Source organism: Balaenoptera ricei, chromosome 1 (genome assembly GCF_028023285.1).
Source record: "Balaenoptera ricei isolate mBalRic1 chromosome 1, mBalRic1.hap2, whole genome shotgun sequence".
NCBI lineage: Eukaryota > Metazoa > Chordata > Mammalia > Artiodactyla > Balaenopteridae > Balaenoptera > Balaenoptera ricei.
In genome coordinates this window covers 169120820-169146147 of record NC_082639.1, presented here as the reverse complement: position 1 = coordinate 169146147, position 25328 = coordinate 169120820, and the positions used below count along the sequence as shown (strand labels likewise).

The following is a 25328-nucleotide window of genomic DNA, read 5'->3' as shown; positions in this document are numbered from 1 at the left end:
CACCACCCACAACCCCTGCTGCTTTCCCCCCTTGGTGTCCATACGTTTGTCCTCTACATCTGTATCTCAATTTCTGCCCTGCAAACCTGTTCATCTGTACCATTTTTCTAGGTTCCACATATATGCGTTAATATAAGATATTTGTTTTTCTCTTTCTGACTTACTTCACTCTGTATGACAGTCTCTAGGTCCATCCACGTCTCTACAAATGACCCAATTTCGTTCCTTTTTATGGCTGAGTAATATTCCATTGTATATATGTACCACATCTTCTTTATCCGTTCATCTGTCGATGGGCATTTAGGTTGCTTCCATGACCTGGCTATTGTAAATAGTGCTGCAATGAACATTGGGGTGCATGTGTCTTTTTGAATTATGGTTTTCTCTGGGTATATGCCCAGTAGTGGGATTGCTGGATCATATGGCTGTTCTATTTTTAGATTTTTAAGGAACCTCCATACTGTTCTCCATAGTGGCTGTATCAATTTACATTCCCACCAACAGTGCAAGAGGGTTCCCTTTTCTCCACACCCTCTCCAGCATTTGTTGTTTGTAGATTTTTGGATGAAACCCATTCTAACTGGTGTGAGGTGATACCTCATTGTAGTTTTGATTTACATTTCCCTAATAATTAGTGACGTTGAGCAGCTTTTCATGTGCTTCTTGGCCATCTGTATCTCTTCTTTGGAGAAATGTCTATTTAGGTCTTCTGCCCATTTTTGGATTGGGTTGTTTGTTTTTTTGATATTGAGCTGCATGAGCTGTTTATATATTTTGGAGATTAATCCTTTGTCCGTTGATTGGTTTGCAAATATTTTCTCCCATTCTGATGGTTGTCTTTTCGTCTTGTTTATGGTTTCCTTTGCTGTGCAAAAGCTTTTAAGTTTCATTAGGGCCCATTTGTTTATTTTTGTTTTTATTTCCATTACTCTAGGAGGTGGATCAAAAAAGATCTTGCTGTGATTTATGTCAAAGAGTGTTCTTCCTATGTTTTCCTCTAAGAGTTTTATAGTGTCTGGTCTTAAATTTAGCTCTCTAATCCATTTTGAGTTTATTTTTGTGTATGGTGTTAGGGAGTGTTCTAATTCATTCTTTTACATGTAGCTGTCCAGTTTTCCCAGCACCACTTATTGAAGAGACTATCTTTTCTCCATTGTATATCCTTGCCTCCTTTGTCATAGATTAGTTGACCATAGGTGCGTGGGTTTACCTCTGGGCTTTCAATCTTGTTCCATTGATCTATGTTTCTGTTTTTGTGCCAGTACCATATTGTCTTGATTACTGTAGCTTTGTAGTATAGTCTGAAGTCAGGGAGTCTGATTCCTCCAGCTCTGTTTTTTTCCTTCAAGACTGCTTTGGCTATTCGGGGTCTTTTGTGTCTCCATACAAATTTTTTTATTTTTTATTTTTTATAATGAGAGCCTCTGGGAACTACAGTTTTGTCTTTTTAAAAAAAATTTATTTATTTATTTATTTATTATTTATGGCTGTGTTGGGTTTTCGTTTCTGTGCGAGGGCTTTCTCTAGTTGCGGCAAGTGGGGGCCACTCTTCATCGCGGTGCGCAGGCCTCTCATTATCGCGGCCTCTCTTGTTGTGGAGCACAGGCTCCAGATGTGCAGGCTCCTTAATTGTGGTTCACGGGCCTAGTTGCTCCGTGGCATGTGGGATCTTCCCAGACCAGGGCTCGAACCCGTGTCCCCTGCATTGGCAGGCAGATTCTCAACCACTGCGCCACCAGGGAAGCCCTCCGTACAAATTTTAAGATTTTTTGTTCTAGTTCTGTAAAAAATGCCATTGGTAATTTAATAGGGATTGCATTGAATCTGTAGATTGCTTTGGGTAGTATAGTCATTTTCACAATATTGATTCTTCCTATCCAAGAACATGGTATATCTCTCCATCTGTTGGTATCATCTTTAATTTCATTCATCAGTGTCTTATAGTTTTCTGCATACAGGTCTTTTGTCTCCCTAGGTAGGTTTATTTGTAGGTATTTTATTCTTTCTGTTGCGATGATAAATGGGAGTGTTTCCTTAATTTCTCTTTCAGATTTTTCATCATTAGTGTATAGGAATTCAAGAGATTTCTGTGCATTAATTTTGTATCCTGCAACTTTACCAAATTCATTGATTAGCTCTAGTAGTTTTCTGGTGGTATCTTTAGGATTCTCTATGTATAGTATCATGTCATCTGCAAACAGTGACAGTTTTACTTCTTCTTTTCCAATTTGTATTCCTTTTATTTCTTTTTCTTCTCTGGTTGCCGAGGCTAGGACTTCCAAAACTATGTTGAATAATAGCGGTGAGAGTGGACATCCTTGTCTTGTTCCTGATCTTAGAGGAAATGCTTTCAGTTTTTCACCATTGAGAATGATATTTGCTGTGGGTTTGTCATATATGGCCTTTATTATGTTGAGGTAGGTTCCCTCTATGCCCACTTTCTGGAGAGTTTTTATCAGAAATGGGTGTTGAATTTTGTCAAAAGTTTTTTCTGCATCTATTGAGATGATCATATGATTTTTCTTCTTCAGTTTGTTAATATGGTGTATCACATTGATTGATCTGCGTATATTGAAGAATCTTTGCATCCCTGGGATAAATCCCACTTGATCATGGTGTATGATCCTTTTAATGTGTTGTTGGATTCTGTTTGCTCGTATTTTGTTGAGGATTTTTGCATCTATATTCATCAGTGATATTGGTCTGTAATTTTCTTTTTTTGTAGTGTCTTTGTCTGGTTTTGGTATCAGGGTGATGGTGGCCTCATAGAATGAGTTTGGGAGTGTTCCTTCCTCTGCAATTTTTTGGAAGAGTTTGAGAAGGATAGGTGTTAGCTCTTCTCTAAATGTTTGATAGAATTCACCTGTGAAGCCATCTGGTCCTGGACTTTTGTTTGTTGGAAGATTTTTAATCACAGTTTCAATTTCATTACTTGGGATTGGTCTGTTCATATTTTCTGTTTCTTCCTGGTTCAGTCTTGGAAGGTTATACCTTTCTAAGAATTTGTCCATTTCTTCCAGGTTGTCCATTTTATTGGCATAGAGTTACTTGTAGTAGTCTCTTAGGATGCTTTGTATTTCTGCGGTGTCTGTTGTAACTTCTCCTTTTTCATTTCTGATTTTATCGATTTGAGTCCTCTCCCTCTTTTTCTTGATGAGTCTGGCTAATGGTTTATCAATTTTGTTTATCTTCTCAAAGAACCAGCTTTTAGTTTTATTGATTTTTGCTGTTGTTTTCTTTGTTTCTATTTCATTTATTTCTGCTCTGATCTTTATGATTTCTTTCCTTCTGCTAACTTTAGGTTTTGTTTGTTCTTCTTTCTCTAGTTCCTTTAGGTGTAACGTTAGATTATTTATTTGAGATTTTGCTTGTTTCTTGAGGTAGGCTTGTATAGCTATAAACTTCCCTCTTAGAACTGCTTTTGCTGCATCCCATAGGTTTTGGATTGTCGTGTTTTCATTGTCATTTGTCTCTAGGTATTTTTTGATTTCCTCTTTGATTTCTTCAGTGATCTCTTGGTTATTTAGTAACGTATTGTTTAGCCTCCATGTGTTTGTGTTTTATATGTTTTTCCCCTTGTAAATCATTTCTAATCTCATAGCGTTGTGGTCAGAAAAGATGCTTGATATGATCTCAATTTTCTTAAATTTACTGAGGCTTGATTTGTGACCCAAGATGTGATGTATCCTGGAGCATGTTCCGTGCACACTTGAGAAGAAAGTGTAATCTGCTGTTCTTAGATGGAATGTCCTATAAATATCAATTAAATCTATCTGGTCTGTTGTGTCATTTAAAGCTTGTGTTTCCTTATTAATTTTCTGTCTGGATGATCTGTCCATTGGTGTAAGTGAGGTGTTAAAGTCCCCCACTATTTTTGTGTTACTGTCAATTCCCTGTTTTACAGCTGTTAGCAGTTGCCTTATGTATTGAGGTGCTCCTCTGTTGGGTGCATATATATTTATGATTGTTATATCTTCTTCTTGGATTGATCCCTTGATCATTATGTAGTGTCCTTCCTTGTCTCTTGTAACATTCTTTATTTTAAAGTCTATTTTATCTGATACGAGTATTGCTACTCCAGCTTTCTTTTGATATCCATTCACGTGGAATATCTTTTTTCATCCCCTCACTTTCAGTCTGTATGTGTCCCTAGGTCTGAAGTGGGTCTCTTGTAGACAGCATATATATGGGTCTTGTTTTTGTATCCATTCAGCAAGCCTGTGTCTTTTGGTTGGAGCATTTAATCCATTCACGTTTAAGGTAATTATCGATATATATGTTCCTATGACCATTTTCTTAATTGTTTTGGGTTTGTTTTTGTACGTCCTTTTCTTCTGTTGTGTTTCCCACTTAGAGAAGTTCCTTTAGCATTTGTTGTAGAGCTGGTTTGGTGGTACTGAATTCTCTTAGCTTTTGCTTGTCTGTAAAGCTTTTGATTTCTCCATTGAATCTGAATGAGATCCTTGCTGGGTAGAGTAATCTTGGTTGTAGGTTCTTCCCTTTCATCACTTTAAGTATATCATGCCACTCCCTTCTGGCTTGTAGAGTTTCTGCTGAGAAATCAGCTGTTAACCTTATGGGAGTTCCCTTGTATGTTATTTGTCATTTTTCCCTTGCTGCTTTCAATAATTTTTCTTTGTCTTTAATTTTTGCCACTTTGATTACTGTGTGTCTCAGCGTGTTTCTCCTTGGGTTTATCCTGTATGGGACTCTCTGCACTTCCTGGACTTGGGTGGCTATTTCCTTTCCCATGTTAGGGAAGTTTTTGACTATAATCTCTTGAGATATTTTCTCTGGTCCTTTCTCTCTCTCTTCTCCTTCTGGGACCCCTATAATGTGAATGTTGTTGCGTTTAATGTTGTCCCAGAGGTCTCTTAGGCTTTCTTCATTTCTTTTCATTCTTTTTTCTTTATTCTGTTCCCCAGCAGTGAATTCCATCATTCTGTCTTCCAGGTCACTTATCCGTTCTTCTGCCTCAGTTATTCTGCTATTGATTCCTTCTAGTGTAGTTTTCATTTCAGTTATTGTATTGGTCATCTCTCTTTGTTTGTTCTTTACTTCTTCTAGGTCTTTGTTAAACATTTCTTGCATCTTCTGGATCTTTGCCTCCATTCTTTTTCCGAGGTCCTGGATCATCTTCACTATCATTATTCTGAATTCTTTTTCTGGAAGGTTGCCTATCTCCCCTTCATTTAGTTGTTTTTCTGGGGTTTTATCTTGTTCCTTCATCTGGTACATAGTTCTCTGCCTTTTCATCTTGTCTCTCTTTCTGTGAATGTGGTTTTTGTTCCACAGGCTGCAGGATTGTAGTTCTTCTTGTTTCTGCTGTCTGCCCTCTGGTGGATGAGGTTATCTAAGAGGCTTATGCAAGTTTCCTGATGGGAGGGACGGGTGGTGGGTAGAGCTGACTGTTGCTCTGATGGGCAGAGCTCAGTAAAACTTTAATCAGCTTGACTGCTGATGGGTGGGGCTGGGTTCCCTCCCTGTTGGTTGTTTGGCCTGAGGCAACCCAACACTGGAGCCTACCTGGGCTCTTTGGTGGAGCTAATGGCCGACTCTGAGAGGACTCAGGCCAAGGAGTACTTCCCAGAACTTCTGCTGCCAGTGTCCTTGTCCCCACGGTGAGCCACAGCCACCCCCCGCCTCTGCAGGAGAACCCCCAGCACTAGCAGGCAGGTCTGGTTCAGTCTCCCCTGGGGTCACTGCTCCTTCCCCTGGGTCCCGATGTGCACACTACTTCGTGTGCGCCCTCCAAGAGTGGAGTCTCTGTTCCCCCCAGTCCTGTCGAAGTCCTGCATCAAATCCCACTAGGCTTCAAAGTCTGATTCTCTAGGAATTCCTCCTCCCATTGCTGGACCCCCAGGTTGGGAAGCCTTATGTGTGGCTCAGAACCTTCACTCCAGTGGGTGGACTTCTGTGGTATAAGTGTTCTCCAGTCTGTGAGTCACCCACCCAGCAGTTATGGGATTTGATTTTACTGTGATTGTACCCCTCCTACTGTCTCATTGTGGCTTCTCCTTTGTCTTTGGATGTGGGGTATCTTTCTTGGTGAGTTCCAGTGTCTTCCTGTCGATGATTGTCCAGCAGCTAGTTGTGATTCTGGTGTTCTCACAAGAGGGAGTGAACGCACGTCCTTCTACTCCATCTTGGTTCAGGCTCCGAAGCTCAGGTTCTTGCTGTCTCATGGCAGGAAGAATTCAGTGAGAGACAAAATGATAGGTAAGAAGTGGATTTATTTAGAGAGAAACACACTCCACAGACAGAGTGTGGGCCATCTCGGAAGGTGAGAAAGGCACCAGGGTATGGCGTTGTCAGTTTTTATAGGGGTGGGTAATTTCATAAGCTAACGAGTGGGAGGAGTATTCCAGCTATTTTGGGAAGGGGCGCGGATTTCCAGGAATTGGGCCACGGCCCACTCTTTCATCCTTATGGTCGGCCTTGGAACTGTCGTGGCGCCTGTGGATGTGTCATTTAGCTTGCTGGTGTGTTACAGTGAGCGTATACTGAGGCTCAAGGTGTAGTGGAAGTTGACTTCTCTGACATCTTGGGCCCATTTGGTTCTAATCAGTTTATGTCATGTCCTTGGGCTATGTTATTCTTTCAGAGGTTGTGCCTTGCCCCCTTCCCTCCTGTGTCATTCCTTCCCCAACCTACGGTTTTGGTCCAGAGGGAAGAGCTCTGGACTAAATCAGGACACCCAGATTCAAGTCCTGGTTCTGCCACTTGGTGGCTGAGAGACTTTGGGCAAATCCCTTTACTTGTCTGTGCCCCGAGGTGGCTGTGAGGCCCAGGTGAGGAAACATGGTCGGGCGCACAGCCCTGACTCCACGGACTCTCTCTTTCTGATCGGCGCCCTGCAGTGTGGGGAGTCACTCAGTTTACCTTGAGCCCTGGGCCCTTCCTCTCTTTTCTCTCAGTCAACCTGGATCAGAAGGGGAGGTCAGTGGAAAAACCAAACAGCCAGAGTTTGGGGTAGAGGTGGCCTGTGTGAGTGCGACCCTGTGTGAGGCGTGGAGCCCCGACCCTGACTTGGCCCACTCTCTTCCAGCCCTGAAGGATGGCTGCCATGTTGGGGGACACCATCATGGTGGTCAAAGGCCTTGCCAAGCTGACCCAGGCGGCCGTGGAGACCCACCTGCAGCACCTGGGCCTTGGCAGGGAGCTCATTATGGCGGCCAGGGCCCTGCAGTCCACGGCCGCAGAGCAGATCGGCATGGTCTTGGGGCAGGTGCAGGTAAGGAGGCCAGTTGGCAGTGGGGGTGGGTGCCAGCGGGAGGGGGCCTTGACGTTTCAGCATCCAAGGGGAGGGTTTTAAGCAAAAACGAGTGCTGGAGCCGTGGTTGTCAACATGGCCTGCTGCAGCAGAGTGCCATCCACCGTGTCATCACCTGCATGGTCCCCACCCCTGTTCCTGACAGTCTGAGGGCATGGGGAGGGGGCGCGAGTGTGCGCGTGCGCCGTGCGCACGCATGTGTGTGCCTGGGCATGTGTATGTTGGGTGCTGTGCTGCAAGGGTGCCCTGCTGCCGCACTCCTCCCATTTCTGCTCTGACCTTCTGGACAAGGACACGCACGCTCCTCCAGGCTGTGGGACATCCCAGCCCGCCGGCCTCTGGTCATTCTCAGAGTTAGGATTCCCAGCTCTCCCCTCATGCTCTCTAAGGGTCCAGTGGCGATACTGTGTCTCTCTCTCTACACAGATACCTTCAACTTGCAGAGGTGTTCACACCTGTGATCTCTTACAAGCCTCACCGCTGTCCTGGGAGGGGTGCAGACCCAAGTGCTTGCCCCCCTTTCTCAGATGGGGAAACTGAGACTAAGCAGTTTGATGCGATTACTGATTGACAGGACCGGAATCCTGTGTCCTCTTCCCAGTCTCAGACTCCCCACCCGCCCTCTCTCTCTGCTGAGGCTGGGCTGTGCCCTGGCAGCCTCATTTGGTGCCTTCGCTAGTGAGGAGCCATCGCCTTCCTGTTGGGTGTTTGCCTGTGGAGCATCCAGGAAGTGAGGTTGCCCAGCACCCTGGGGCCGCCCAGGAGAGAGGAGCACGCTAGGCCTGGGCAGGCCTCCCTGAAGGGTGAGAGGGAACCCAGGCTCCCCGCTCACCCCTGTGCTCCCCTCGGGCAGGCCTGGCCCCGGTCCTTGGAAGAGGCAGGGCCACGCCCTGGGACAGCCCCTCGGAGGTGGGAGGGAGTGGCGGTCCCCCACCGCGAAGGAGGCGCCGAGCAGGGCGAGGGCCTCCAGTGCGCTCCCATTCTCTCCCTGCACACTCAGAGGTGGGTTCCTCCCCTGTCTGTGAGGGGACGGAGGGCCAGGTGCTCCAGAAACCTCTCTCTCTCTAGCTCCTCAAGGGATTTGTTCGCGTATTCATTCAGCAGACACTTACTGAGTCCGGTCCCATTGAGACACTGAGGCCCCTTGGCTGCCACATAAACAGCTTATGGTAACGCAGGGCCGGCGGCCAGCGCTGGAGTAGTGGGGCAGAAGGAGTGGTGAGCCCGCGGCCAGTGTGGGAGCTACAGGAGTTACGTGGCTCTCGGACCCTGTCCCAGACCCCTTCATTCCAGGGCTTCCCTGGCCATCTTGACAGGTGCCCCTTGATTCCAAACACAATTCATTTCTGCTCCGAGGCAGGTGCTGTCAGGCGGCCTCGGGGCGGCCCGCGGGGCAGGCCTTGGCTTGGGATACCTGCTCCGCCGTTGGCTGCCTGGTGGGCCTTTACCAGATTATTTCAGCTCTCTCGGCCTCCGTTTGCCGCTTATGAGATGAGAGCAACAGCCTGTCTCGTTCCTTTCTCTGGAGGGCAAGTCTTATCTGCTTAGATCCCACAGTGTCTTGCAGAGCTGAGAGTGAGAAGGCTTTGGGGTCTCCTGCTGTTTCTGCAGAACCTACAGGCAGCACTCCACGCACTGAGGCCATTTCAGTGGAATCGGGGAATCCAGGTCCCTGACCTCCCTTCAGGAGTCAGTGCTGTTCTAATTATAGCCTTCTCGGCCCTGTTCCCCTGGCCCCGTCTGTGCCCCGCGTAACTCTGTGACTGCGGGGAGCCCTCTTTTCGGATGAGGAAGTGGCAGAGAGGGGTCAGGAACTCTCTCCAGGTCGCTAGGGGTTCAAAAGTGGAAAGAACCTGGGCCTGAAGCTCAGGTCTCGGCGACTGTTACAGGGGAAACATGGTGTTTTCTCCCCCTCCTCTCCTGTCCTGTCCCCCCTGCTCCTGGAAGAGCCAGGCCAGGTCCTGGAAGTGACAAGCCCTCTGGTGAGAGCCCCTCGGGAGCCGCGTCTGCAGCAAGGCGCTGGCCTGGAGAGGCAGGGCGGCCCTCCCTGTGTGCTGCGCTCGCCTCCTCTGGTCTTCGGCTGTCCTCTTACTTCTCAAAGCTTTCCCCATCTTTTGCCCTGGTTCACCTTCCCCAAAGCCCTGGTAGCCTCTCTTTAGCCTGGATTTACAGGTGAGGAGCTTGCCGCCGGGAGAGTGGTCGCTCACCTGGTGTGGGCGGGGCACCCAGCAGGTGCTCAGGGACCTGGTCTGGGCGGGGTACCCAGCGGGTGCTCAGGGACCTGGTCTGGGTGGGGCACCCAGCAGGTGCTCAGGGACCTGGTCTGGGCGGGGCACCCAGCGGGTGCTCAGGGACCATGGGCGGCCGGCTTGCCTGGGCCCCCGCGGCAGAGCCCTGGCAGGAGCAGGGCTGGAGTCTGGGCCTCCTGGCTCCTGGGCTGCTGCTCACCTCCGGAACTGGCCACGGGCCACGGGGGTGACATGGTAGGGCCCTCCAGAGGGTCAGAGGGTGGGACGCGCCGGTGTGCTGTCCTGGCCAGAAGGGGATGCACACAGGGAGGGGCTCCTGGCTGGCCTCTTGCTTCTCTCACGTTGGTGTTTGTTCCCTGCAGGGTCAGGAGAAGCATGAAGAGTCTTATGCCCAGAGCTTTGACGACCCGCAAGCAGAATTCCACTTCTCAGGGCCGAGGGCCGAGGGCGCCTCCGAGGAGTTGTCTGCGGCCTCCTCCCCCGATCAGTCCCCTCCGCCCTGGGATCACGCCCGCAGCCAGGGCCCAGCTCCTGCCTATGTTGCCAGCGGACCCTTTAGGGAAGGCGGGCTCCGGGGCCAGGCCGCCTCCCCTACGGGCAGGGTGAACGGGAGGCTCTTTGCAGACCCCAGAGACCCATCCTCTGCCACGGGCCTGCGGCGAAGGTTCTACCACCAGGACCAGTCCCCCGTGGGGGGCCTGACGGCTGAGGACATTGAGAAGGCCCGGCAGGCCAAGGCCCGCCCCGAGAGCAAGCCGCACAAGCAGATGGTGCGTGCAGGAGGCCCCCGAGTGGGGCTGGGGCGCTTCGCTCAGTGCTGCTGGGGTCAGGCCCCCTCTTCGGGGACGTTCTTCGGGTGCCGTGGCCTGGAACGTCAGGCTCACGGGGACCTCTTCTGGGAGGGGTGTGCTGCTGGGCGGAGCTGCTGCCTTTGCGGGTGGAGAGGGCGTGCGGGGGGCGGCGTGAACCCCTGAAGGTTGGTCCTGTCCCTGTTCACTGATCCCTGGAGGTCTCTTTCTTTTCGCCCTCTAGCTCAGCGAGCGGGCTCGCGAGCGGAAGGTGCCAGTCACGCGGATTGGGCGGTTGGCCAACTTTGGAGGTGAGGTGCCAGTCCCGGTGAGTGGGGCTGGGGCCACCGTGGGGCCTGTGTGCGGCAGGGAGGCTGGCGACCCAGGGGTGCCCTGGGGAGGATGGTAGCTCCTGTGTTAGCTGTTCCGGGATGTTTTCCGTGGGTGGGCGATTCAGTCTCTGCCTCAGCTCACCCCTGGGGGTCGGTGCGTAGCTGATTCCACGCTGTGAGCTGTGGTTTTGCTTCTCTGGGGGGCAGCGTCTGCAGCATCAGCTTTTCACTCAGGCCTTTGGAGGCCCCTGCAGGGAGGAGGTGGGACAGTGGGGCTCTTTGGCTCCTGGACCCAGTGGTTTTTGCCCAGCCATTTGGGGACCCGTTTGCTGGATTCCTACGGGCCTGCGGGCATCAGTGGAATGATAACGAGGTGCCGTGGCCCTGAGCTGCTGTCGTCCATTTTAGTGTGCTGAGGAGTTGTGAGTTTGTTCTTTTCTTTAGGGGTTTGCATAGCCATTGTGTCCAGTACCCCTGTGCTCTCTTCGTCCAAGTTGGAGGATCATTTTATAGTGAAGGTTTACAGCAGTTGTCTCTGCTTTTATGACATTGTATTGTCATATCCGACCAAGATGTTCCTGTGGAAAGTGCCATCCTTTGCTATGGTTCTACTTGAAGATGGAGTGACTTCTCTAAAGCCCGCTTATCCTCAGTAGGTTCTCCAGACAATACAGCTAATGAAAGTAACAGCCCTGGCCACTTGATTCACGTACCCACCTGGGGCCAGTGCTTATTTGCGAGGCTCTGTGTAACAGTGGTCTCGTTGACTGGTTCACGTTGGTGCCAGTGCTGACTAGTCACGAGCCCGCTCTCACGTGTCTGAGCCTTTACCCACCTGCCTTTTGCTTTGCTGGTTTGTACGTCTCCCCTCCCACAGGCCGTACATCAGGCACGCTGCTCTCCCCGGCTGCCTCTTCTCTTCTGGAAACCCCATCTTACTCCTTGTTCAGGAGTGGCTCTGTGCTCCCTGATAACCTGGTCCTCTGCAAGCTGGCCTGATGTGTGGGTTCTAACATTGAAGGAAGGCTGGCTGTCTTCCTTAGGTGCAGAGCAAACTAGGTTAATTGGATAGAATTTTCTCAACTCTGAGGTTTTCTTCCATAATTGTTATCTTAAAATGTGGCATCTGCTGCTACTTAGCTTTTCAGGAATCTAGCATACAGTGTCATCTGAGTTTTAGCACAAAATTATTGCTTCATTTCATTTTAATGGATGAGCGTTTTAAGCAGCTCCTCATAGAACATTGTAACTCCCTGGGGTGCCACTACCAGAGTGGGTTTGGGTTGCTGCTCTGGTGGCTTCCAGTGGTCCTTATTCCCCAGAAGACATGGCACTTTCCCTGCTTTGCTCAGTGGCTATTAGTTGGGACATTTATTATTCTTAAAGTATTAGATGGAGATTCTGTTCTCTCCCCCATTAATTTGAGGGCAGGAACTGTTCTCTTCTTACTTTGTAGTTAGTCTTTCTCTGTAACCTGTAATCCTCCTCCCCTCACTGCAGACCAGGGCTCACCACAGAGCTCTGTCCCCGTAAGGCTTAGTTTGACTGATGTATTTTAGAATGGGTGTAAGCCTCTCTCGTGAGTCTTTGCCGGGGTGGGGTAGTGGAGGACCTGTTTGGGAAAAGTGGTCAGGATGAAGGTCGTGATGGCCAATTAGTATTTGATGGAAGTCCTGGTGAAGCAGGCAAGAGTCAGGCCTTTTTGGGTGGTGGGTTAAGGAAAGCAGACTGAAGTGAAAGCGGTTGTATAGGAAGGTGTGTAGCACAAAAAGTCAACTTCATTAAAACCAGGGTACGGGGCTCCCCTCAGGGCGTGGGGGTCGTGGGCTGCCAGAGGGAGCTAGGGTTGGGGTGAGGAGAGACCCTGGTCTTTGTAGGGGCTTTGCACCATCAGGAGCCTCTTGAGCCCTTGCTGACAGCTGCCTGATGCCTGGAGCCGCCCTTCAGAGTCTGTGCTGGAGATTTGCTCACAGCTGTGATTCGGAGCTGCACACGTTGCCCAAGCAGTTGGCAGCTCATGTTTCAGGATTAGAGGTGGCAGGATGGGAGCAAAGAGGAGCCAGGTCTGGAAAGAACGTGCAATTCTGGCCCCAGAGGTGAATTCTGGGCCTTCTACCCTATCCAGAGGTTTTCAAACTGGGGTTTATGACCCTTTAGTGAGTGTGAAATCAGTTTAGTGGGTCAGGACCAGCATTTAAAGAACAAATTAGGGGCTTCCCTGGTGGCGCAGTGGTTGAGGGTCTGGCTGCCAATGCAGGGGACACGGGTTCGAGCCCTGGTCTGGGAAGATCCCACATGCCATGGAGCGAATGGGCCCGTGAGCCACAACTGCTGAGCCTGCGCGTCTGTAGCCTGTGCTCCGCAACAAGAGAGGCCGCGAGAGTGAGAGGCCCGCGCACCGCGATGAAGAGTGGCCCCCGCTTGCCGTAACTAGAGAAAGCCCTCGCACAGAAACAAAGACCCAGCACAGCCATAAATAAATAAATAAATTTAAATAAGTTGTAACATACTGGTTCCCTTAATAAATTAAATAAAATCTTTGACATGCGTTCATTTAAAAAAAAACAAATTAAATAGAATGGAATTGAATAAAAAAGGATCAGAATTAGTATCATAGATCCTTAGAACGGCACATGTTGCAAAAATATTTCTGTTTCAGAGATCTAAATATACTATTGATGTATGTTCTTCATTGCATTGTGAAGTATATGGCTTACTGGTGGGTCATTATCTAAACAGTTGGAAGTAACACTGCTCTACTTTCTTCTCCTAGAAAATACTTCTGGCCTTTCTTCCCCTCATGAGGGTGAGATGTTTTTGAGGTGTAGACTAACAGACTTTAGGAAGTTGTTACACTGCAGGTATGAGAGAAAAGGATTGCTCTAGATCTCAGAGGGGTAGGATTGTATTTGGGAAGGTCAGCAGCAGGTATTCAGCTATATAGAGGCAGAAGGCAGGGGCTTTCCATTTGGGTGGCTCATTCTGATGCCGAGATGGCGCAGGAACTCTAGGTCTAATTTGGCTGTGGGACATTATGGCTCTGATGCTGTGGGCATGGTGATCTGTGGATATTAGATTTTGTTGGAGAATGAAATGAAAGATAGCATCAGATATTGGATTTGGGGTCAGAACTGGGCTTTAGGTCATCATAAGATTTGGGTTATAATTCCGGCCCTGCTTCCTATGGCCTTGGGTCTTGCCTTGGTTTGCCTTTCTGTGAAATAGGGGTCTTGCCATTGACTCCAATGGGAATATTTTGGTAAATGTTCCATGTGTATCTGCAAAGAATTCTGGCATTGTCAGGTGCAGTTTATCTATCTGTCTAGTCTAGTTTGTTACTCACATTAATCAGATCTTTTAATGATTTTTTTGGTATGTTTATTCTTTTGTTCTTTTTTTAGAATTCTTTTTAAAATTCTTTTTTAAATTAATTTTTGTTGGAGTATGGTTGCTTTACAATGTTGTGTTAGCCTCCATTGCACAACAAAATGAATCAGCCATACACACACAGATATCCCCTCCGTTTTGGACTTCCCTCCCATTTAGGTTACCACAGTGCATTAGGTAGATTTCCCTGTGCTATAGTATGTTCCCATCAGTTGTCTATTTTACACATAGTAACAATAAAGTGTAGGTGTCACTCCCAGTCTCCCAATTCCTCCCACCCCACCTCTTCCCCCTTGGCATCCATACATTTGTTCTCTACATCTGTGTCTCTATTTCTGCTTTGCAAATAAGATCATCTATACCATTTTTCTAGATGGTATGTTTATTGTATCAGCTATCAAAAGAGACATTTAAAAGTCTTATGCTATGATCATGGATTTACCTACCTCTTAGTTCTGTCAATTTTTGCTTTAACGTTTTGAAGCTGTGTTATTGGTTGCTTACAGATTTAGAATTCTTATATCCTCCTGGGGATTGACTCCTTTATTATTATGTCTTACCTCTCATCTCTATGAAAGTCTACATTGTCTGATATTAGTATAGCTGTTTTCCAGCTTTTTTTTGGCGGGGGGGTGGTCAGTGTTTGCATTGTATATCTTTTTCTTTCCTTCTCCTTTCAAACTTTTGTATCCTTATATTTAAGGTATGTGTTTTGTAAGCAGCATATATATATTTTCTTTTCCTGTGATTTAGGTACAGACATTAATCTTACTCTTATAATGTGAGTATTAGGTTCATTTACATTTAATAGAGTTGCTGGTGTATTGTGGTTTATACTTACTGTCTTAGTCTTTGTTTACTGTTTGACCCATCCATTCTGTTCCCTTTTTTCTCTTCTGTCTTACCTTCTTTTTAAAAATTTTTACCTTTTTTTTTAATTGAGGTATAGTTGACGTATAATACTATGTAAGTTTCAAGTGTACAACATAGGGATTCACGATTTTTAAAGGTTAGATTCCATTTGTAGCTATTATAAAGTATTGGCTATATTCCCTGTGCTGTACTATATATCCTTGTAGCTTATTTATTTTATACATAGTAGTTTGTACCTCTTAATTCCCTACCCCTTTCTTCCCCTTCCCCCTTCCCTCTCCCCACTTGCCTTGCCTTCTTTTGAATTAATCAAATTTTTTATTGTACATGTTTTCTCTTTATTAGTTTGTGTGTTATTATCCTACTATACTTTTAGTGGTTTCACTTGAGATTACAGCATACATTCTTGACTTACTACAATGTAATAGAAGTGATTATTTTTACTACTTCCCCAGTAATGCTAGCACTTCAGAGCAGTTTAAATCCCTTCTTTGTGTGTGTGTGTCTGTATGTTAATGTGGATATGTATTTTGTTTCTACACACTTTATATTATATACTAAATTATTGAGATATGTTAAACCTCACAAGATGTTATTTCTTTGTATAGCCCATATGAGTTTAGATTAGCCACATATTTACCCTTTTTGTGCTTCTTTCTCCCTTCATTTTTATATTAGAATTACTTTTGGGGTAATTTTCCTCATCTCTGAAGAACTACCTTTTCTCTTTTTTGTAGTGCAGAGTGGTAATCATTAATTCTCTGTTTTTATTTGTGTGTAAATGTCTTTATTACACTTTTGTTTTAGAAGGTATTTTGGCTGGGTATAATACTCCATGTTCAAAATTAATTCTTTTGGACACTTTAGCAATATTATTCCATTGTCTTCTTTTTTTTGTTTTGTTTTGTTTTGTTTTTGTTTTTTGGCCGCACCATGTGGCATGTGGGATCTTAGTTCCCTGACCAGGGATTGAACCCGCGCCCACTGCAATGGAAGTGCAAAGTCTTAACCACTGGACCACCAGAGAAGTCCCTCAGTTGTCTTCTTAACTTCCATTGTTTCTGTTGAAAACTTAACTATTCGTTTTATTGCTGCTCCTTTGTAAGTAATTTGTATTTTGTCCTCTGCTTTTAAAATTTTCCTTTTGCTTTTGTTTTCCAGCAGTGTGGCTGTGACATGCTTGGGTATGATTTACTTTGTTTTTATCCTGCTTGGGATTACAGAGCTTCGTAAATCTGTGCTTGATGTCTTTTCATCAATTTTGGAAAATTCTGGTCATTTCTTCAATTATTGTTTCTGCCCTGTTCTCTTTCTCCTCTCCTTCTGGGATTCCAGTTACACATATGTTAGATTTTTCCCTTCTGTCCTGTGTGTCTCCTCAACTCTTTTCTATATTTTTCATTTGTGCTTCAGTAATATAGGTTCAGAGGAGATGTCTTATCATCTCCTCTGCACCTATGAAATGAGGGAGAACTGGACGATTATAGAAATGAGACCAACAGATAAAGTAGGCACTAGAGAAAACTTACCAAAAGGAGTTGAGCACTACGTGCCTGACTTCCTGAGGGTACACGCTGCACACTTGCTGTCGCTCTAAGCAGCCAGCGCTCCTCCGGTGCTTTCTGAGGCAGCAAGACAGATGCCCTGTAGGTCCAAGAGCAGTTTGTGCCCTTGGCAGGGGTGAGGGAGCATGGTTTCTACTTTTTCCAGGAGTATACTTTAAAAGGGACTCTTTTGTCTATTTTTTGTCGCTTAGAGCCTCTGTGAAGGAGATTAGGGCAGTTATAATCTCCAGTTACAGATGAGGAAGCTGAGCCACAGTTGCCAGTCACCCAGGCCCATATGTGCATTTGTGACGGTCCTGGGACCAGGGCTGAGGAGGCCTGTATCATACAGATGGCAGTCTGAGCCTGTCGCCCCTGAATTCGTCCCATCTCCCCTGAACCAGCAGAGGGGCGGTCAGGTCTTCCCCCCCGCCCCACTCTGGCCTAGTTCTGAGAACCGAGGAGACCACTCTACAGGGAACTTCCTCCACCGCTCCTTCCTATTCGCCTTCCTGCGATGCCATGGGTTGCAGCCCCCTCCCAGGCCCCCTCTTCTTCCCGGCGCCTGGTGCTGGCACAGCGTGGAGGATGCAGGTGATGGAAGAGAGGGTGGAATTACTAAGGGTTCAGGAACACCTTGAAGAGAAGGAAATATCCTTGTCCGCTGCCTTTTTTGTGTGGACTTTGTCTTATCAGATCAGAAGGATTGTTGGACGTGTTGAAAAAGGGAGGCCTGAGAACAGTGCCTGGCACGTGGGTGGTACTGTGTGAGTGAAGCTGTTTTACCCTCAGATTTGGCCCTTGCTGCTGCAGAGGACCTCCGTCCAGCCTTGCTCTGTAAACATGCCTGGGGGTTCTGGCAGGTTAGGCACCCCTCACTAAGCCTCCTCACAGACGGTGCTGTTTGTTAGAAGGTTTTTATTTCCTTTTTTTCTTAACCTCTGTGTCTGTGTGGGCAGAAGGCCAATGCTGCTCAGGGGGCACTCATTTGGCTCTGAGGACCCGCAGAGGGACTTCGGGGAGGAAGGAGCTGGGCCAGGGGCCTGGGCTCCCTGATCAGTCCCACAGCCTGGGAAGCGGCCCAAAGCGCTCCCACCCCCTTGGGGAGACCCTGCTCCTTGCTGCTCCGCACTCCCACTGCGTTTCTTGCCTGCAAAATCTCCGTTTGTGAGAGAAATGTCAGGAACTTTCTTGGAAAGGGCTGGCGCCTTCTCACCGGCTAGGATGGCGGCCAGGCTGCTGACGGGGGCCATGGGGCCGTGGAGCCGGTTCTGCGGCTGGTCTCCTCTGGGACATCCGTGCGGGCCGGGCCGGGCCTGCCTGTGGATCAGAACTTGGACAGGCGCGGTCCTCAGGGCTGGGGGGCTGAGGTGGAGTGGACGGCCTCAGGTGACACCGGAGAGTGAGCGAGCATGGGCTCGGGCTGTCCTCACCAACACGGGGAATCCGAGGCAGAGCCGCTGATCTTCCCGGAGCTGCCTGCAGGTGCCACCCAGCTCCGGGAGAAGGAAGAGCCTGGCTGGGCTCTGCCCTTCTCTCTCTGCAAGGTCCTGAGAATCCTTTCAGGTCAGCCAGGTTGGGGATGGCGGGAGGGCCAGGAGCTCCTGAGGTCAGGGCTGGTGGGCTGGCGGGGCTGCTCTCGCCTCCGGGGCCGCGGTGGGGAGCCTGTCAGTTGGCACCTCCTCGGGCCTGGCACCGGGCAGGTCCTGAGGGAGCTCGCAGGGCCACAGAAGGAGCCTGCGGCCTGCTTTGTGGAATGTTCCCTCCGTGATTCGGTGTTCAGTGACAGGTCCTTGGCCTTGGAGAGCTTTGGCTCTGCCCAGCAGCCCAGAATGGGCCAGAGAAGAGGTTGGCAGAGCGTGTGAGGGGGCCCAGCTGGGGGCCCTGCAGAGAAGGGCGCTCGGCGTCTGCTCGCAGTGGCCCACCTGGGTCACCTTGGACACGTCTGCCTCTTTTGTAGGCTTGTCTTTGGACTTGATGTAGGCAGAGAAAAATCTAGAGGCAGAGAGGCATTGGTGAAGGTCGCTGCAGTTTGAAGGTTAGCGTTGCTGTTGCCATTAGTTTGCTGAGTCGGACAGTGTGCTGAGCGGGGTAGAGGGGGGTGAGCGGAGGGGAGTCACCGTTTGACCGGGGACGCAGCTCTGTTCCCAGTGTCCTCCGGGGCTGGGTTGGGGTGTCAGAGGGAAACAGGCCGTGGCAGCTCCATCCCAACGCACCAGGGTGTCCTTGGGGGCATTTCCAGATGACTGTGGCCTCTGCTCTGGTCGCCAGAACTTGCCTTATGCTGCCCTTGTGCTGACCCACCAGCAACATGGGGTGTTGAGCACTTGAAACGTGGCTGGTCCAAGCTGAGACATGCTTCGAGGATGAAACGCACATTGGATTTTGAAGACTTAGTACAAAAAAAAAAAAAAAGTAACATCTTTCTAAGGATGTGTATATTGAGTACTTGTTGAATTGATAATATTTTGGATACACTGGGCTAAGTAAAATATATGATCAGAATTCCTTTCACATGCTTCTTTTTGCCTTTTTTAACATAGCCCCTAGAAAATTTAAAATTATATATGCGGCTGGCATTATATTTTTTGGGCAGCTCTGGTCTAGCCCTTTGAATAGGAGAAAGGACAGTAATAGCGAACACCTGAATAGTGTTGCCTTATGCCCAGCCCTACTGGGGGTGCTTCACTCTTATTCAGCTGTTTAATCCTCACACTGACCCACGAGGCAGGAGCTACCGTTACAGCCGGCAAAGCAGAGGGTGCACGGTTGTCTAATGGTGTGTAAAATGTACTGCAAAAACATTTTTAAAAATTGGATTATCTTCTTATGATTTTTAAAATTTATTTTTCGTTAAATAACTTTTTCAGTAGATTCAATAATAATTTTCATAAAAGTAATACATAATCATTGTAGAAAATTTGGAAAACGTAGAAGCATGTGCAGGTTTCCTTGCCCGGGGTGAGACTCCCAGCCCCCCAGGGCTGTGCTTGCCAAGGCCCGCTGGTCTCAGGGCATCTTTGGTATCTTCCCTGGGTCTTTGCTGTTCCTCCTGCTGTGGTCAGCGTGCTCCTCCAAGTGTTCTCCACTCTCTCGGCTACTGTGCTCCCGCCCCCCAAGCCAGCTGGAACTGTATTTAAAGTAGAGGAAATAGGCCCTGAGCCAGGCTCCTGGGCTTTCTGTGTGCACTTAGTGGCACCTGCTGGGCTCCTCAGGCCTCTCCTAGACAGTAGGGATCATCCACTTCCAACCTCTGGACCAATGAGATGTTAATAAACCTTGATTTCAAAGGGGGGCCTGGTACCCCATTGTCCTTAGACCACTGTCAGTGCCTGTGGGGCCTTCCCCGCAAGTGAGGGCTGTAGCCTGAGCTCCTGGGAGTCCCCATGGCTTTTGCAAAATGTTCCAGTTCCCACCAATGACTGCTTTATCTTGCAGTGGTAATGCCTCTCCTTGCAGCTTCAGTGAACTGGATTAGAGAATTCTAGAGTATTGGAGGCTCTTCACACAGACTGTGAAGTGGGCGGCTGCATCCCAAGGGGATGCCCAGTGTTGTCAGGATGTCCTTGGCCTGCAACCATTCCTGGTCCACATTCCATTTGTGCTGCGTCCCCCCCAATGCGTTTCCCCGTCGTACGTTGTTTTGGGGTGTGTGTGTTTGTCGCGTGAGCCTGTAGCGAAGGTGATGGAGGTGGCGGTGGAGGAGGCTTTTCCACCGAAAGCACCAACCTTGAGCCAGGTCTTCTCTGAAAACAACAGCTGTGTATCTCCTACCTTTTTATCCCCTCCCTTTTCAAGATGTCTGGAGTGTCAGCGAAGGTCCCCAGGGGCAGGGGGCACTCCCCAGGGGAGCGAGGCAGGTGTCTGTGTGGGGCTGCTCTGGGCCTCGTGGGTGGAGGGCAGTGGGCAGCCCCGAGCGAATGCCCAGAGCCCCCAACCTCCTCCTTGCAGGTCTGGCCGTGGGTCTGGGCTTCGGGGCCCTGGCCGAGGTCGCCAAGAAGAGCCTCCGCCCTGAGGACCCCTCAGGTGAGCTGGGCCCTTGATGGGGAGGGCAGGGTGGGCCCTGAGAGTTGGGCCTGCCAGCTCCCAGCTCCCACCTGCGTTCCCCGAGGGTTGGCCTCCAGGGGCATCTTTCATCTTGTGTTCCGTGTGAATGGCAGCCCTGGAGTTTGAGGCCTGAAGGCTCTTCTGTTCCTGTCCCGGCCCACGTTGGCTCACCCAGCCGTCCTGGTTCCTCCGGGCCCGCACACCTTCCCTCTTCTGATAGGAGCCTCAGGTTTGGCCCTGCCTCTGCCTCTGCTCTGCAGAGCTGCTGGGACCCCAGGTCTGGCCAGGTCAGGTGCCCAGGGCTCCCCGTTTGGCTGTGGTCAAGGGGCATGGGAGCTGCTGGAACAGACCCCATGGGGCCCCCCATTCCCCCATCTCGTGACCTGGGGTGGCCATTACCTCTCCAGCTTCAGACGCTTTGTCTCTGAGGTGAAGATCATGACTCCTCTGTCCCCTTCCTCCCAGGGTCAGCCCGGGGTCAGGTCAGAACGCTCAGTTCCCCCTTGTCTGGGTGGCCAGCTGTGGGCGGTACTCCATGGAGAACATTCTGCAGACTGGCTGCTCTGAAACCTGGGGTGCTTATGACGCTCTGATGATGGGTCAGGGGGCAGCTGGAGGCTCCACCCACCTCCTACCTGGTCCCCTCCCCCAGGCTTGTCCCGGTGTTGGGGGGAGGCGGCTAGGCAGGTGCAGGGCGCTTTCCCTTCAGCGGGGTCCTGGGGGCTGTTGAGAGCAGCCCTGCTAGAGCCATCTGCTTGGTGGATTTCTCAAAGTTTACTTGAAGTTCTGGGCTGAGTGCCCCCTGCCCCTCGCCCATTCAGGGACATCAGTTCATTCCGGTACTTGACACCTCCTCCCCCCTTCCCTGGGGACCCTGAGTGATCCCCACTGGCCTGCTGTGCTGTGGTCCCTGAGGCCCTAGTTACAGCCTGGGGGCCCCGAAGTGGGGCCTGCCAGCCACCTGGATGGCCCCGCTTCACCTGCAGAACCCTCTCGAGGGGATGAGGGGCCTCCGCGGAGAAGGCGCTAGCCTGTCCTCCAGGCCCCTGAGTATGTGTGTGTCCTTGGAAGGGACCGGAGAACAGAGAGGATTAGGGAGGGTATTTTTAGTGTTGGTGCTGAGACTGGGAAGTGAGAAGCCAGCGTTCCCCAGGCACAACCTCTCCCATCGTCCCCCCCAAAACTGGCTGCCCTCCGTCCTGCCCCGTCCAAGCAGGAAAGAAGCTATACTGGCCCCAAGGTTACAGCTGGTGTCCTTTGCCAGGGAGGCGGTGGCCCTTGTTGGGGGTCAAGGGGCCTAGTACCACTGGCCCAAGAGCAGGATGTGGGGCTCAGGCCCAGAGGGACGTGCCCTAGCTTCCTGAGCAGGCCCGGGAACCCCTGGGCCTGGAGGGCACCGACCAGCCTGGCCCAGGCCTCCCCAGGGAGCCTCTCCTGAGGGGGGGCCCGCGGGGGGGGCCCGCCCACCACGCCCTTGGGCACCCCCGGCTCCCCCCGGGTTGTGTTCAGAACCAGCCTTGCCCGGGCAGGGGCCCAGACTCCAGCCTGTGGAGACTGGCCAGCCGTGAGGAGCGCTGCCTGGAAAGCGCAAGAGGGCCGGGCGCCGTCCCTGGATCTCAGGGGCGCTGCTGTCTCCCGGGCCTGCCGTGTCCCTAGGGGAGAAGATCTCCCTCCTCCCGCCTGGGCCGTGGCCTTCTCTCCCAGCGTCTGTGCCCCGCCCACCTCTCCTCAGGGACACAGGCCCAGGTCCTGGCCCACAGGGCCCAGGGGCTGGGGAGGGCAGAGCGGACATAGAGGGCCGCCTGTCCCTGCTGCTGCCCGAGGTGAGGGGTGATCTGGGCACCCTTCTTGGCCTAGACACCCTGGAGTGGTCCTGCCCCGGGGCTACAGCTTTCTTGACCCCCGGCAGCTGGGCTTCTTCCTGCGGAGCTGAGATCTCCCCCCTTCCCGGGACCCTGTCCTGCTGTCCGGGACCCTGGGGTGAGCCTAACCCCGCGCAGGCCTAACAGCTGCCCTCAGGTGTGGAGGGCATCCTCCACATCCTCCTGCAGCCCACCCACCCTGGTATATCAGAGGCCATGCGGGACACGGCCCCGGACGGAGGGCAGTGGCATGACGGCCACCTCCCGTGTTCCCCCCTTGGGGACCCACCTCAGACCCACTCTGAGCGCTGGGCCAGGCCCGTGGTGATGCAGGCTGAGGAAAGTGCCAGGCTCTGTGGGGGGCAGCCCTCGGGGGTTCCTGATCTAACTGGGCTCACAGGACAGAGGGCAGGAAAAGCACCGACTGTCACCGGGTCACCCCCTCCTCATCACCTTGAGTCACCACCCTGCACCCTCCCACCCCCGACTGTGCTGAATGGAGGTCATCTGCACACCTGAGGTCCCTGTGCGTTCTCCCCGGGCCAGCTGGCACCAGCCCGGTGAGGCTGTCCTTGACCCTGAGCTCCCCTCCCTCGAGGACTGCGCTCTCACTGCAGCCAGTGGCCGCAGGTGACTGTGCAGAGACTCCAGGGGTGCTGGTGACCTTTGTCCAGGACACTGAGGGGCGAGCGACAGGGACTTGGCAGGGGCTGATACGGAGGGAGAGGCCCCGTGGGCGAGCCTGTGTGTGTGTGTGTGTGTGTGTGTGTGTGTGTGTGTTGGGAGGGTGTTCAGGTGGGCCCGGGGAGACCTGGGTGGCCCCGGAGGGCCTTTCTCGGCATCTGGGAGGTGGGTGTGAAATGTGGGTTAAAGTTGCATTGCCGGTTTTGTGGACCCCCGGGAGGAAAGGCGTTGACTGAGCCCTTTGTGTCAAGCTCTGTGCTGGGACTTTACTGCATCTCATTTAAAACGTGTGAAACCCTGACCTCTTGTTATTGTCCCTGTTTTTACTGGGAGAACCAGTGGTTTGCCAAGACCCACAACCAGGGGCGGGCGGAGGGGCCTCTGGGGGATCCCAGGCCCAGCAGCCCCGCCTGAGGGAGGCCATGGTGACTTTGCTCCTCTGCAGGGAAGAAGGCCGTGCTGGATTCCAGCCCCTTCCTGTCAGAGGCCAACGCGGAGCGCATCGTGCGGACGCTGTGCAAGGTGCGCGGGGCGGCGCTCAAGCTGGGCCAGATGCTGAGCATCCAGGGTGAGTGCGGCTGCGCGGGCTGGGGGCGGTGAGGCAGCGTGGGGAGGGGAGCTGGGCTGAGCGTCCAGGGTGAGTGCGGCTGCGCGGGCTGGGGGCGGTGAGGCAGCGTGGGGAGGGGAGCTGGGCTGAGCGTCCAGGGTGAGTGCGGCTGCGCGGCCTGGGGGCGGTGAGGCAGCGTGGGGAGGGGAGCTGGGCTGAGCGTCCAGGGTGAGTGCGGCTGCGCGGGCTGGGGGCGGTGAGGCAGCGTGGGGAGGGGAGCTGGGCTGAGCGTCCAGGGTGAGTGCGGCTGCGCGGCCTGGGGGTGGTGAGGCAGCGTGGGGAGGGAGCTGGGCTGAGCGGCCTGGGGGTGGTGAGGCAGCGTGGGGAGGGAGCTGGGCTGAGCGTCCAGGGTGAGTGCGGCTGCGCGGCCTGGGCGGTGAGGCAGCGTGGGGAGGGGAGCTGGGGGGCGAGCAGTGGGGGGCGCCGCACTTGGCCCCACTGGGAAGGGGTGGGAGGTTTCCTGCCCACGGGCTTCTCTTGCTTGAAGCCTGGCTGTTAACCCACCTGGGATGTTGAAAAACAGCGTCTTAAATAGGAGCCCACGGTTGTTTTTCTGGTTTCTCTCTGAGTGTTTTGACATGTCCAGAGGTCCTGGCGTCTCAAAAGTTGGGGAGAGTCCAGCTGACGCCCCCCGGCGCCCCTGCGTGGTGGTCCGAGGGTGCTGTTGAGGGAGCTCACGGGCCTGCGGTGGCGTGACGCTGGGGCCTGGGCTGTGTGGCCCCGAGGAAGGAAGGCGGGGGGAGGCGGCAGCGGCTGAGCCGGAGGCTGGCTCATTGCAGCCCCCAGAGCAGAGCTGGGGTTTGGGGGGCCCTCGGGGCTTCTGATGGTGCCTCCCAGGGAGGAGCACCCGAGGGGCTGGTGTCCTGAGTGGGAGCACAGCCAGTGCCCCCCACAAGCAGTCAGATGGACTCACTGAACTGGCCAGGTGCAGGACAGGAATAACCACCCAGGCAGGTGGGGGCAGGCACTGCCTGTGCCTGTGCGGACTCCCGAGCGAGCGGCACGCGCCCCTCGGAAGCCCTTCCGTGCGTGAGCCCCGCCTCTAGGACGGAGAGCCTCAGAGATGCGGTCAGGGCTCTGCAGGAGCGGCTTCATCGAAGGATTCTTTCTGGTCTCAAACCAACTGAAGTCAGCCGCTGTCCGGCTAGTGAGCTGCGTGTTGAAGCTTCTGTGTGCATTACAGAGTATTTCCGAAAGCTATTCAGCGACGTGGGAAGTGCTCGTGAGAAACGGCTTCAGGAGGGGAGTCGGCCAGAGCGTCTCCAGGCAGCGTGACTGCAGTCAGGGAAAAACGCATAGGAAAGGGTCAAAACGAAAAAAGAGAATGGTAGTTCTCTGTATGTAGATTATGGGTATTTTAAACAGTTAATACGCTTTATTCCCTAAATGTGTTTCTTTTATAATCATAAAAAGCCGTGCCTGCTCTTTCTAAGGAATCCACCTCCTCAGGTGCCTGGGTGCGTTCAGAGGCCCCGGCACACGCCGCCCCGCACGCCGTCGGCAGGGCCCGGCCTGCACAGATGCACCCAGCGCCCGGGCGGGGAGGGGTGCCGTGGGCCGGGCTGCGGGGGTCTCGGATTTGGTTGTTGGCCGAGGTGGGCCAGGAGTGTGCACGGGTCAGTGTCCCTGCGTCCCCTCTGGAGCCTTGGTCCGCAGTATCAGGGGTCTGTGTGCCAGTGGGG

The 25328-nt window shown here is 51.7% G+C and overlaps 1 protein-coding gene across 1 annotated transcript in view; it reads left to right on the top strand.

Annotated features, from left to right (window-relative positions):
- Nucleotides 1–25328, top strand: part of LOC132375988 (atypical kinase COQ8A, mitochondrial) — a 50556-nt gene that overhangs the window by 20549 nt on the left and 4679 nt on the right. Inside the window, exons 2-6 of the mRNA XM_059941414.1 lie at nt 7049–7234; nt 9885–10292; nt 10555–10621; nt 20398–20472; nt 23485–23607. Of these exons, the coding sequence (XP_059797397.1) occupies nt 7058–7234; nt 9885–10292; nt 10555–10621; nt 20398–20472; nt 23485–23607 (850 nt within the window). The 5' untranslated portion in view covers nt 7049–7057. The remainder of the gene's footprint in view (nt 1–7048; nt 7235–9884; nt 10293–10554; nt 10622–20397; nt 20473–23484; nt 23608–25328) is intronic.